Source organism: Mesoplodon mirus (genome assembly GCF_964341445.2).
Source record: "Mesoplodon mirus genome assembly, chromosome: 5".
NCBI classification, from domain to species: Eukaryota; Metazoa; Chordata; class Mammalia; order Artiodactyla; family Ziphiidae; genus Mesoplodon; species Mesoplodon mirus.
The window spans coordinates 16,434,868-16,449,756 of NC_138980.1; the positions used below are offsets into that span (position 1 = coordinate 16,434,868).

Consider the following 14,889-nt stretch of genomic DNA (forward strand, 5'->3'; position numbering starts at 1 on the left):
TAAAAGTAAATTCTTCCATGTTAATGACATGCTCCAACTGTCCTGTTCTGTCTTACAGATAATTTATTGTTTGTAATCAACTCCATCAAGCAAGAGATTGTAAACCGAGTACAGAATCCAAGAGAGGAGAGAGGACCCAACATGGGACAGAAGCTTGAAATCCTCATTAAAGATACTCTTGGTAAGAAGAATACTGGATAAACTAATAACAACTAATAACGTATAGTGTAAGGTATATGATTCAAGGGAATATTCAAAATTCTTTTAAGGAAAAACTCAAGTGCTCTCATTGTAGTTACCTCCCTTTATGAGAAGATTTGTCTTTTGAGAGTTAGCATTCATAAACATGTTCTGCTGGTTACCACGATTGATTGATTGATTGATTGATAGACAAGAAGTGATTTATCAGGACGCTTACTAGGCTTACAAGTGGGCAGGTGAGCGTTGCACTGCCCCACAATTTATTATTTAGACTTCATCACTGAACTATTTTAACACTTAGGAAAGATAAACTTCTAGCAACTTTAACCTTCTGTGGGGAAAATAAAGATCCCTGACCTTGTCAAGCCTTCAGTATATACTTCAATAGAGGTTCTTACCTATTTGTTTTACTCTTTCACAGGATTCTAACAGACTTGATTATCTGGTTTTCCATCCCTGAACAGATTATACCACATGGGGAAGAACAGAGAGGCAGGCATCCAGAAGTCAGGCAGAGTGATACCTGACAGGGAGGGTAGAGGTAGCTAATGTAGACAAAGACATGCAAACCCTAGGGGCCCCAGGAGCTTGGCTGCCGTAGGAGCAAATCACCCTATGATCAGTGGCATCCCAAGGGCATTACAGCATAACACAAGCCATGAAAACCCTGAAGCATCATAAAATTGTTTCAGCTATATTATATGTTCTTTGTTTAACAGTTTTTATTCTAGGACTGTCTCTTAAAAACTGGTTCTTACATAGTTGTTGTGTAGAGTAGTAAATTTCACTTACCTGAGAATTTTCTTCCAGTTCATTTTTCCCCAGGATGCTGACTGTATATTGAATCACGTCACTTAAAAGAATTACAGCTTACTTTTCAATCATTAATTAGTTATTTACCTGAATTTTAGAGTGCCAAACACTATAATTTAAAAAATTTTTTAATTGTAAATATCTTAGAATTTGTTAAGACAATTTTTCTGACTTCCAGTTATTATAAATTCATTCATTCCACAAAATTTTTTCAATGCCTACTATGTTGCCAGGTGTTGGGGGATACAGGGATTAAGTAGAGACTTGGTTGCTACTCTTCTTAGATGCTTGTAGTCTAAAAATGGAAGGCAAAGAATAGAAAACCAAAAATAATAATAATAACATTGTGGTAACTGCTATGAAGAAATCAACAACATGCTTAGATGCAGTAGAGTGAGCAAGAATATTTTATTTCTACTTATACAGAAATGCTCCTGTATACCAAATCTGCTACCCAAATCACTGCATTTTCTTTAATTGAAAATAAATACACATTTAATGCTTCCATGCACTTAGTAAGTTTCTTATGGTTTTTGAAATATCTTATTAATTTTTCTTGTCAGCGTTGTGTTCATACTGAACGTAAAATATACTAGTGTTTCTGTAGGGCAATTTGGAATCATTAGTAAAATTAGCAAGGCATATAGATTTTAACCCTACAATTTCATGAAATTTGACAACTTTTATGTTTAAAGGCCAAAGGAGAAGATCTAAAAGAGAGATTAAGAGATGAGAAAAGAGAATTCCTTAGTCTAGGAAGGGATAAACAGCTAGCATTTATATAGTACTTATTATGATCCAGGATCTGTCTACTCAAGTTTAGTGATTTACTTCCACAGTTCTGTGAAGAAGGTATTATTATCCTGGTTTTACAGCTGAGGAATTGGAAGCCCAACAAGGTATTAAGTAACTTGCCACAAGTCCTACAGCCAGCAGGTGGCAGGACTAGGAGCTAGAAGTAAGTGCTCCTAGTTGCAAGTGCTTGCACTGTACCCATGGATCATCATCACTTGGCCCTGTCATCTGACACTCATCTCTAGATAGTTTCTGAACTGTATAGTTCCCAAGTGGCCCACTAATTGCCTCATCCAGTAGACTTACTTGAGAATTTATTTTTCTTGACATTCTGTGTAACATTTGATTCTTTTGAGCATTTATCTTCATTCTTAAAACATTTTCTTTATCTTAAGGTACTTTAGGTTCTGCATGCCTTGTTTCCTATCTTTTTACACACAAAATGCTAGTGGTTTCTCTGTGGCTCTAGCAATACCCACTGGTCATGTGCAGAAATTAAGATATGTTTTCAAAAAACAAAAGCTCATTTAGCATAATGGTTAAAATCAGAATATTTGAAATCAGTTCTAGATTCAAGTCCTGGCCCTGCCACTTACTACCTGAGGACCCTAGGGAAGTAACTTCACTTCCCTCAACCTAATTTTATTCATCTATAATATAAAATGTGGACAGTTGTGTGGATTAAATGGAAAGAGTGCATGTAAAGCACTTAGCATACTGCTGAACACAAATTCTCAATACTTAGTAAGTATTAGTTGTTGATGTTACCATATTACATCGTAAACATTTTTTAATTAATTAATTTATTTATTTTTGGCTGTGTTGGGTCTTCATTTCCATGCGAGGGCTCTCTCCAGTTGTGGCATGCGGGGGCCACTCTTCATCGCGGTGCACGGGCCTCTCACTATTGCGGCCTCTCTTGTTGTGGAGCACAGGCTCCAGGCGCGCAGGCTCAGTAGTTGTGGCTCACGGGCCTAGTTGCTCCGTGGCATGTGGGATCTTCCCAGACCAGGGCTCGAACCCGTGTCCCCTGCATTGGCAGGCAGACTCTCAACCACTGTGCTACCAGGAAAGCCCACACCGTAAACATTTGAATTTTTTTCCTTAAAAGAATTTTATTTCTACATTGTCTTCCTGTGTTAGGTAGAGAGAGGAATTTAATGTTATAAGAAAAAATTCTTCCTGCCTTTTTGTTTTTTAACTTAAAGGTCTTATATATTGATAAGTTTGTGTTTTCCCTTTGTACCTGATTCTCAGTTTTACCAGATACAATCCTTGACTCACATTTTCCTGCCTTGAGTATTTTATTTTATTTTTATTTATTTATTTATTTATTTTTTCTTTTTGCGGTATGCGGGCCTCTCACTGCTGTGGCCTCTCCCGTTGCGGAGCACAGGCCCCGGATGCGCAGGCCCAGCGGCCATGGCTCATGGGCCCAGCCGCTCCGCGGCATATGGGATCCTCCCAGACCGGGGCACGAACCCGTATCCCCTGCATCGGCAGGCGGACTCTCAACCACTGCGCCACCAGGGAGGCCCCCTGCCTTGAGTATTTTAAATATGTTTCTCCATTTTTATTCTGGCATAAAGTGTTGCTGTTGAAAAGCTAATAATTGCCTAATTTTTTCCCCTTATGCCGTTTGCTATTTTTGCCCAGATGTCAACAGGATTCTTTTTCTTTAAATCCTAGTAATTTTTCTAGACCATGTCTTGGAGTTGGTCATTTTAGGTTGATATTCTCATATACACTCTGTGCTCTTTCAGTAAGTAGCTTCACATCTTTTTAATTTTTATTTATTTTTAAAATTTCTTTATTTAATTGATTTATTTTTGGCTGCGTTGGGTCTTTGCTGCTGTGCGCGGGCTTTCTCTAGTTGCAGTGAGCAGGGGCTACTCTTTGTTGCGGTGTGCGGGCTTCTCATTGCGGTGGCTTCTCTTGTTGCAGAGCACAGGCTCTAGGCGCCTGGGCTTCAGGAGTTGTGGCTCGCGGGCTCTGGAGTGCAGGCTCAGGAGTTGAGGCGCATGGGCTTAGTTGGTCCGCGGCATGTGGAATCTTCCTGGACTGGGGCTCGAACCTGTGTCCCCTGCATTGGCAGGCAGATTCTTAACCACTATGCCACCAGGGAAGCTCATATGTTTTTAATATTTGATTTGTTCCCTTGCTTTGGTTTTCTTCTTTGGGGACTCTTACTATTTGTGGGTTGGATCTTCTTTGCCTATCTTCAGTATTTTCTGAAGTATATTCACTTTTTCTCAAATTAAAAAAAAATCTCTTAATTTCTTTCTTATTTTAAAATTCTTTCCCTTTTCACTGCTGTTTCTCTTAAATGCGTTATCTGTTGTGTTTATTTGCGGCTCTTATATCCTTTTAGATTTGTTTTAATTTCAGGAGTTAATTTTTTCATTTTGCTTCTAATTTTTTTTGAGGTGTGATTGACATGACATTATATTAGTTTCAGGTGTATAATGTACTGATTTGATAATGGTATATATTGCAAAATGATCACCACAGTAAGTCCAGTTAGCATCCGTCAATATACATAGTTACAAAATATTTTTTTCTTGTGATGAGACCCTCTCTCCTACCTGCTTTTAAATATGCAGTACAGTATTATTAACTACAGTCACCATGCTGTACGTTACATCCCCTTCATTATGGATTATAGTCTTTATCATCAAGAAGCACACATCTTTTGTCTTGTTTACAGCTTTTTCCCTGAATTCAATCTTGTCTGATCTCACAATCATGAATGTAACTTTCTTATTATTTATCTTTGCTTGGTAGCCTTCCCTTTTATTTTCAGTCTTTCTGAATTACTTTATATGAGATACATCTCTTTTTAAAAGATCTTAATTAGATTAAAATTAAAATTTAATTTTGATTTGCATACCATAAAATTCACTCCTAGATTTTTATATGTAACTTGTAGTTTGATTTTCTGTATTAGTCAGTCTAGTAGTTTTTCTTCAATGGATGAGTTTAGCTCATTTTTATTTTATTTTATTTTTGGCTGCTTTGGGTCTTCATTGCCGTGTGCAGGCTTTCTCCGTTTGCGGTGGCTCCTCTTGCTGCAGAGCACGGGCTCTAGGCTCACGGGTTTCAGTAGTTGTGGTGCACAGGCTCAGTAGTTGTGGCTCGCAGGCTCTAGAGCTCAGGCTCAGTAGTTGTGGTGCACAGGCTCTAGGGCGCGTGGGCTTCAGTAGTTGTGGCTCGTGGGCTTGGTAGGTGTGGCTCGCGGGCTCTAGAGCGCAGGTTGTGGTGCACGGGCTTAGCTGCTCTGCGGCATGTGGGATCTTCCTGGACTAAGGATCGAATCCGTGTCCCCTGCATTGGCAGGAGGATTCTATTTTTTTTTTTTTTGGCTGTGCTGGGTCTTTGTTGCTGCGTACGGGCTTTCTCTAGTTGCAGTGAGTGGGGGCTACTCTTCGTTGCGGTGTGTGTGCTTCTCACTGTGGTGGCTTCTCTTGCTGCGGAGCACAGGCTGTAGGCTCATGGGCTTCAGTAGTTATGGCTCGTGGGCTCTAGAGTGCTGGCTCAGCAGTTGTGGTGCACAGGCTTAGTTGCTCCGCAGCATGTGGAATCTTCCTGGACCAGGGCTCAAACCCATGTCCCCTGCATTGTCAAGCGGATTCTCAACCACTGTGCCACCAGGGAAGCCCGGCAGGTGGCTTTTTAACCACTGTGCCCAGGGAAGTCCCAGCTCATTTTTATTTATTGATGTATGTTTGGTTTTATTTCTGTTATCAAAAGAGCTGTTAGGATTTGTTCATATGGCTTTCTTGTCTTTTTATGTCATTCACTGTATGATCCATTATTATTATAGTTTCATTTTGTATGTGTCCTCTGATTATTTTCAAGCTCTACATTTTTGTCTTGCAGGTTCACTTTTTAGCTAATAACATGTATACTTAATTTTTTTCTCAACTTTTCATTTAAGATATCAATCCTACAAGAAAAGTAGAAAGAAATAGTCCAGTGAACACCTGCGTGTCATTCCGCTAGATTCACCAACTGTTAATATTTTTGCTGCATTTGCTTTATTTCTGCCTCTGTGTACATTTTTTCCCCTATATATTTGAAGGTAGCTTATAAACATATGATTCTTCATCCATAACTACTACTTCAGCATGTATTTCTCAAGAACAAGGACACTTTCTTACTTAGACACAATACTGGTATAACTTCCATTGATGTGACATCTATATGGAGTCCATATTTAAATTTCTCCAGTTGTCTCAGTAATGTCCTTTATAACCTTTTTGTTTGTTTTTGATCCAATTAAGGATCATGAGTTGCATTTAGTTGTGTCTTTTTTTTTTTTTTTTTGTCTCCTTTAATCTAGATCAGTCTCCCAGGCTTTTTTTCTTCCATAAAAAATCCAGGTAGTTGATCTTGTAAAATGTCCCAACATTTGAATTCATCTGTTTGCCCATGATTAGTTACAGTTAAATTTTCTTGGCAAGAATACATTGTAGGTTATATATCCTTCTCATTATGTCAATCAAGAAACAGTATCAGTTTGTCCCGTTATTGGTCAGGCTGTTTATGATCACATGGTTAAGGTGGTGTCAATTTTCTGTTTTTTACAGTATCTTTTGACTTCTTATGAGCAGTTACTGCATAGTATTTTTCTGCTTCCATCTCCTTTAATTGCTCAGTTTTGTATTACATTTAAAACACGTACACCTCTGTTACGTAAAATCAATATATCAAATATCTTTGACCTCAGCTATAGAGGATGAGGAAGATGAAAAAATCAACATACCTGCAGTGTCGCCCACCTTTCCCTCTTCTCTTCCAAGTTTGCTTATTTATCCACTTTTCTTTAAAATGAAGAAAAAGGAAAGCAAAATTGATCCAGTCATTATAAAAATGAATGAAAACATCCTTCAGGTATATATTTTCAGACACGTGGGTGAAGCCCATCCATGAGATGTAGTGAGGTTGGAGCAGTTGGAAGAGACTGGTGGTTTGATCCTTCTGATCTTGTAGGCTCTAATTATGGTGGGTAGAATTATTTTCTGGGCTGCAGTAGCAAACGACAGAACACTCATCTGGGACCAGTGTCTAGCTGAGAGTCACCCCTGACCCTCAGATTTTCCTACTCCTCACTTTCACATGTGTCTAAGTGTGCCTATTATTCTTTTCTTCAGGTCTCCCAGTTGCTGGGCAAACCTCAGAATTTGTTAACCAAGTGTTAGAGAAGACTGCGGAAGGCAATCCCACTGGAGGCCTTGTAGGACTAAGGATACCAACATCAAAAGTGTAATCAGCCTCACTGGACCACTGGTCAGAAACGTCTGTGTTTGTCACGTTGTTCATTGTAAATTTTCATTCTGTTTTGCATGTCAGTTTAGCATTATGTAAACATTTACAATTAGGTTACATTGTTTTAAGAACTAAGTAGCATAAGTGAAGCATGATCCAAAATACTTGATTATTACATTTTCAGAGCATAAACCGTTGGTTAAAACTGCTACTGGCATCAGAATTGAAACTCATACATTTAAGCGTATGTTTAGATACAGATTACAAAATCTGTTAAAGCAAAACACTTTGGAAGAGTGAAGATAATAGTAAATGCCAAATATTGTGGCAGGTTTATGCTCTGAACCACACAAAAAAAATTGAGGAAGCATTTTTTTAAACAGTCAGTTCAGATTGTTTTTAGAATTATTGCTTTTTGTTCTAATTTTCCACAACCATTAATCTCACTTGTACATGGCACAACCCAGCACTCATGCCCATGTGCCATATTAGATGTTCATTTTCCGAGCTCAATATGGTATATATAAATATATATATAAATATATATATATAATGTCTGTGCAAGTAAGAAAAAAAAAAGCATATTCTTTGTGCCTTGTATTTTGGGGAAACTATAAAACTGGTAATATTTTGTATCATGAAAACCCTAATGAGGAAAAAACAAGATATATAGATGGAAAAATTATGGGGTTTAAATGTTTTTTTGTTCCAACTCTTTTTCAAATTTTTTGAATGTATATAGGACTATGTTGAAATGTAGATATATGCCACAGAGTCTGTGTATTGTATAAAAAACAAAACAAAAAAACAAACAAAAAAAAGATGGCTCTAGAAAACTCATATTTCGGTACTTGACCGGAAGAAGACAAATACTTGCACATTATTGCGATTGTTTTATTTTTTGTACCAAAGACAAATGCAACTGATATGGCATACTGCCAGTCTAAGTAAAGTTTTGCACAGCTTACATGATACTGTATGAATGTATGAAAAAAAAAAGGAGAAAAAAAGAAAAACGAAAAGGTCAGGGTTAGGGATCTTACTGAACTGTGAATTTTATTTCTGTTTGGGTCCAATTATCTACAGAAGGAGCATCCACACATACAGATATTATTTTGCTGTTCCTCTAGTTCGCTTCCATAGTAGATAAGTTGGTGGCCATTTAGGTGTCTATAAGTCTTTTTATTTCTGCACTTATTGTAGGAAATTTTAATATATTTCATTTTAGTAAGCTATTGGTAAAATAGTTTTTGACCTTGAAAATTTAAAAGTTTATTTAGCTTATTGTAGTATACTTCCACCAAACAACCAAAATACAGATTATTTTTATTGTATTATGTATATATATATGTAAAGACAGAAAAAAGCTAAAAATATCTAATTCTTTAGTTGCCACTTTTCCAATTGATGTATTATTGTGCATGTAATATTTTCAAAGATCAACACAAGCTTAAAACAAAAACAAAAAGATTTATAGATTTTTATATTTTTGTACAGGTATTTTCAAACTAGCTTCTTCAAACTTAACATGTGACTTATTCTTCTTCTATAGTTTCTAGAACTGAGAAATATTAACACATTTAGTTTTTAGGTGCTCTTTTTTGTTCACATAAAACAGCTTCATTAGTCAGTGTTTTAACTATGTTAAAGCTTTACCTCTTGATGAGAAATTTCTTTTGTCAAGGCAACATTATAAACCTTCCCTACAGATCTTTCCGTCCTGTCTCTCTTACTGTTTTATTTTCAAATCTTGTGTTTTGAACTCTGAAAACTGGTAGCTTAAAAATTATACCTTAAAAAAAAAACCCTATTTAGCCAGAAAAAAAAATACCAAAAATTTCCGACCTAGCTGCTGGGAAAGTATCTATTTCTCCAACTATTTCTCCATTACCCCTTGGAGAATTTATTTTGAATTATATTTTGTCTATACAGTGTGTTTCCTTTTCTGTTATTTTCTCCCTCCCCACCACGCTTTCCCATTTGTAAGTGATAGCACATGAAGCTATAGCTTATAAAGGTTTGTTTGATTCTAAAACACACAGTAACAAGTGAGCAATGTTGCTTTCATGCTTCTTTGACATTATGAAAAAGAAACTCTAAGAAGGATTGTCTTAACACCTTAGCTGAACTGTGTGATGCACAAGATTACCCTGTGTGCTTGGTGGAAATGTACCTGGTTAGTGCATTCACACTAAACAGATAAGCTTAGATCTAATGGTTTAATAGAAAGTAAGTTAATTGTTTAAAGTTTTTCATTTTTAGGTGGGAGAAGGCAAAGCACAGGTTTGTAACTTGGAGGTATATGAAGTTTTGACAGAATGTGTCTAGGAAATTGAAACATGTTCCAAAATATGGCAGTTTTGCAATCAGGTGAAAATCACTTCATGATAGAGATTCAGCTGATGAGGTTTATAAAATTGCCCCTTTCTAGCTGCTCTGTTAGGAATTCTGGTTTTTTATACCTTTTTCTTGTCTGCAAACCAGAATTTGATTTTTTGGTCTTGCATTTCAAAAAAAGACTTTGAATCTGTTTAGTAGATTCCATATCCTTGCATTTCAGTGTTTTATATGTACTACTTAAGTTAAATAGGTAAAAGCTTTTAAATAGTTGAGCTTTTTAATGTTGACACTTTATTTTGTACCTATTTATATATGTATGTATATCTTAGAAAAGCACTTTGTTAAAAAAATTGCATTTTATATGATTCCTGCCATTTGCTGCTAAATCTGGGCTGGTCAGAATGCTGCAGCGATACTTGATCTAAATAAAAACCTGGCAGTAAAATGTAGAGTGAAAGTTAAATCCTCTTGCTGTTTTAACTTTATCATAAAGATGACATAGGCAAGCTGTGCAGCTTTACATTTTAACCAGGGGACTCTGTGGCATTTAAAACCGTCTAGAAATGGTTGTACTTTAATGCCAGTAATAATCTGCTTCCTCTATTGTCATAAAAATATATACGTTTAGTGTATCACACAAACAAATCTTATAAGGGTAACATAAAAACCCCAACAATTGTACGTGTTCTGTTTTTGAAAATTGTGGCATGTATTTTTGGGTGAAGATCATTAGAGAAGAGCTCTCTAAAGGTTTTCTGTGTTCATACATGGTATACAGATAGCTCATAATGAAGTCCAGAATTTTACTTTAAGTGAAGGCATTGTGAATTCACCTCAAATAAACCCATTGTTCCCAAAGCAATTATAAACTTTGACTCTAGTACTACTATGATTTAAAAAAACAAAAAACGTTCTTCCTCTTTTCAGATACACTGGATTCTTTATAGAGTTTGTCTCCATATGAAAGCATGCTGTCCAGTTGTTCTTGTTAAGATCTTGTCTGAGTTTTGAATTGGGTGCCACACTTTTTCAGTCAATATGATTGCTTGTTCTACTGTACCATGTACGATTCTTGTCCTCTCCTATATCCTTCATGACAGATTATGATGTGGCTTTATATTGTGCCTTACTTGTACATTTAAAACAAAACATCTCCATTCCCTTTCACTTCCTAAATCTTTCACTTTGACCTTTTTGGTAAGAGAATCAGAGCTATTATAAAAACATCATGAAGAATTTCAGATGGGTATGGTTTCAAATTCCCTCTCCTTATTGTTATTTTATATTTGTATGAAAGACCAGTTTTGAATGGTCTTTGAATATGAGGGGGAGAGATTAGCAGTAATTTCACTACATCCCTTTTTCCTAACTTTCATGAATTTGTCATACATCTTCTTTCTGATGCTTGACTTCATTTGCTCCTTAGCAATAGTCTGCATTTAAAGAAAGGTATGTTCAGTTCATCAGCTTGAAATTGACTATTTTCATTTTTCCAGACTTTTTTAGGAGGAGAGTACTCATTTTGTTTGTTTTATAAAACAGATGACAAGTCTCTTTAAAAGAAACAGAAGTACAGTACTTTTGAAATACAATGCTGTTAGTTTGGATTTCTTTTTTTATATATAATATTCATACAATTATCTGATGTTTGCCTTCATTAATAAAGCTGTTAGTTTATTCACCAAAATGTCAAGAATGGATGTGCTTTTCTTTATTCCATACATTTCAAAATATTTTAGCTGCTAAGAGTTAGTTAACTTTCTAAGAAACGAAATCAAGTTGCCTTCAGCAGGAATTAACAAAAACTTACGTTCCCTTTCTTTATATAGTCTTCCTAAAATTTTCTTCAAGTATTTTCTAGTTAATTATGTAACAGAATGTTAGCATCTCTCCAAATCTTGAAACTTGAATTTTGAGAACGCATTGAATTATGCTTTCAGTGTTAAAGTTTCAAATTATCCTTCTAGTGAAGTCTATTGTGGAATACCATTTCCCATGGAACTAAGGCCATTTCCACAACTTTGCACAGAACTGCAGTCTTGTTCTTCCCTCGGATCATGACAAATAAGCCTCACACAGTGCCGTAATACTTGTGGATTCTTTTGTAATCTTTGTAATCTTAATAAGGGCATTATGAGAAGATGACTCCATGTTTTTTTAATATTTCAAACACATTGGGATGTAACCATGAATGTCAACTGTAGGAATGGTTGTTTCGTTTTAAGGAATTAGCATGTTGGGGGAAGATGATGAAAATGTACTACTGACAGTTTTACACTTCCATAGACAAGTGGGATTATGTGTTGAAGCATAATCCTCGTGCTTAGTAAACTGACTGAAATTGTAGAAATTACACCTAGGAACTGAATTATGCCAAATTGCCATTTTCCTTTAGAAAAGAGAGATTTGGGGGTAGTGGTGAGGGAATAGAACCTTAAAACTACTTCCGAATAGTATTTTGGAACTGATGACTTGGTGACTAGTGAGGAACATCAAAGTTGGGTATTTCAATGTGCCAAGTTCGGGTGAACTAAGTTTGCCTCTTTCATAACAATGTAAACACAGTGGTGTAGTTAATTAAGTTATGGGTGGATGTGAGCGGGACTGATTACTGTGTCTTGCCCTTCGCCCTTTGTTTTTTTCAGAACCAAATAACAGAAATGTATATGTGTGTACTGTATCTGCCTTTTCACCACATTTTTATGACACTGTATTCCACTGCCTGCTTTTTTTTTTTTTTTAACCTTCTTTCCCTAGGATTTGTCCTATAACTTAGCATTTGTGGTTAACAGTGATACTAGGGCTGACTGCACATAAGACGTCACAAGAGAAGAGCGGAAGGGCAAGAATTCAAAGTGTTTGTTCATACAATGTGGCGACCTCTTTTGCATAGTTATGTAGGATCCTGTTTGTAATGCTATCATAAATATTCTGTAGTTTTGTTCCCCACTCCCCTAACTGGAGCTATGAAACTTTTTATTGGATTCAGTCTTGTCTATTGTCTAGAAAGAATTTTATCTCGTTGACGCATGAGCTGTTTAAAAATTATTCTATTAAATGTTGGTTAATAGTTGTGCAGTTTTTCTTTTCAGAAGAAAAGGCAATTCAAACATTGCCTTTGTTTTCTGTCACCTTCCAACTCCTCAGCACTTCTAGTCAGATACAGATTCATCAGTGTATGCAACATCCTTTGTAATTTAAAATAAAAAAAGATGAAAAGAAAAGGTTTTGAATTGTTTGCCTCATGCTTTCGTCCTTCCTTTTTCTGTTGCTTTTCTGTTGCTTTCCAAGGTGATCATCCACCCTTCAGAATAACCCACTGCAACAAAATTCCAAACTAGAGACAGCAGTGAACTCTTGATCGCGCTGCCCCTCTCTTGGTGTAGTGTGTGAACAGCTAACATTTTTTTTTTAACACTTTGGGCTGCTTTTTCAATACTTTAGTTAAATTTAGCTATTACGTAGAATTATTCATTGACAAAAACATTTACATTCTTTATAGCTTAGAGCATAGTTTAGTTTATCCTTATTTCTCCTCCTTGATTCTTTGGCCAAGCGATTTCTCTGAGGGAAAGAAGGTATTTTGAGTCTCTCCTGACTTAAGCCTTTGTATGTGTTTGTGTGTTTCATAATTCTAAGTACGTCCCCAAGCTAGGCTGGGCGTATACATAGAACTGTTAAATCAGGGGACCCGAGTAAACACCACTGTAGCAGTGTGTTCCTTCGGCCAACAAACATTTGTTTAGCACTTTCTCTGCCAAGACTTGTGCTACGTACTGGCCAGAAGGAAACTAAAGAGACCGCCCCTAACGTTTAGTCTGCTGAGAGAGGCCACGTGTGAACAGGGCCACAAAACACCACAAGAGCTGTTAAACACGCAAAGGGTTCTAGGTACGTTACCACAGAGGTGTTTGCAAGGACACTGGTACCACATCAAGTGGGGTATGTTAAGAGAATTGACAGGCTGTGTGCATGACATCCCTGGTCCCTTAAAGAAGCCCTTTTTGCTTCATTTGCGTGACACTGAGGCTGTCAGGAAGCAAAGTGGGCCTAGCCTCTCATGGACTGGTTCTGCTGCAGGACTTGACCTCACAGGAGCCTCTGTCAAAGTCTGGACACTTTCAGGGGCTGGGTGAGCCAGCCCTTCCAGTACAGCTCTTAAGAAACCAACCCTTCTGTTAGGTAGTGCCCAGTGAGGTGGGCTGTTCAATTGTCCTTCGTTGCCCACATTGATTTTGTAACCAGGAGAGCACCTTAGAAAAACATTAGTTGGGAAATACTTTAATATCCCAGCTGAAAGGTTCAGAATAGGAAGAAGGCATTAGAAAGTCCTAGAAGGCTAGGGTGGCATTCATTAAGCCCCTGCTAGGTGCTTTCCTATCAGGGAACTCAACCTGCTGCTCTCTGTGGCCCAGTGAGGTGGGTGATCATGTCCACTTTACAGAAGAGACTAGACCCAGATGCAGGGACTCACCCCAGACCCAGCTTAGATGATACAGAACTCCAATTTAAATGGCAGTCTGCTTGCAGCACTCAGAGACAATCCATACTCCTCTGTAAGGGACCTGGCCAAGTCACTGGCAATATTTGGATGGATGTCTGTGTAGAAGGGAGATAATGGGCCTAGGGTCTGAAAACCAGAAAGAACTAAAGCCAGAACCTAGTAGATGCAGTAAACAAAAGCTAGTCTCAGGATCAGTAAGTAAAGGTGACGGAAACAAAACAGCATTGGCAGTAGTCAGTGATGGGGAGTGCGGGTCACCAAATTGTATATCTATCCCTCAAAGATGGCCTCTAGCTGAAGGCCTTAGAATTGAGTCTTTTTTGTTAGAATGGAGTATGTTGGAGGGTGGAGAAAAGAGGAACTATGTTTTCTCTAATTGCCTCATGGAGATGCAATTGGCGACTCTTGGTTGCAGAGGAATTTCCAGCAAGTAGCATGATGGGAAAGGGGCTCAAGGTCACGTGGGCCGATCTACCGCGTGCAGAGTTTGGGTTTCTTCAATGTCCTGAACAGGGAGCTTCTACTTGAGGATCCAAAACGTTTGACCTGAAAAATGTCAACCGCAGTTTCTTTAAAAGGTTTTAATCTTAAAATGTCTCCAGGAATGAGCTTAACAGAAAAGGTACAAGCTCTGAAGAAAACATTAAAATACTATGAAGGATACAGAAGACGAACAAGTGGAAAGATGGACCAAGTTCTTGAATAGGAAAAGTCAACGGCATAAAACCTGTCAGTCCTCCTAACTTAAATGAACAATTCAGTGCCATCCTGATAAGACATACCAATACGATTTCAAAAAACTAAAGTTCACATGGGGGAAAAAAATGGGGTGTTTGATCCTAACAGATACTAAAACACGTAAAACTAATATTAAAACAGTGTCATTTTGGTGAATGAATGAATAGGCCAACAGAATAGAATGGAAAGTATAGAAATAGATTCAGATGTACTTATATTTAATTTATATA

At 37.2% G+C, this 14,889-nt stretch overlaps 1 protein-coding gene across 3 annotated transcripts in view; it reads left to right on the forward strand.

Moving 5' to 3' along the window:
- The window catches only part of CREBRF (CREB3 regulatory factor), a 65,810-nt gene that overhangs the window by 49,168 nt on the left and 1,753 nt on the right, over window positions 1-14,889 (forward strand). For 2 of the 3 annotated variants that reach the window (XM_082620524.1, XM_082620526.1), the window contains exons 8-9: window positions 59-181; window positions 6,963-12,612. In XM_082620524.1, coding sequence (XP_082476650.1) covers window positions 59-181; window positions 6,963-7,078 — 239 coding nt within the window. In that variant the 3' untranslated portion in view covers window positions 7,079-12,612. Of the gene's footprint in view, window positions 1-58; window positions 182-6,962; window positions 12,613-14,889 lie in introns of those variants that run through there. The other variant, XM_082620525.1, reaches the window with a different exon arrangement.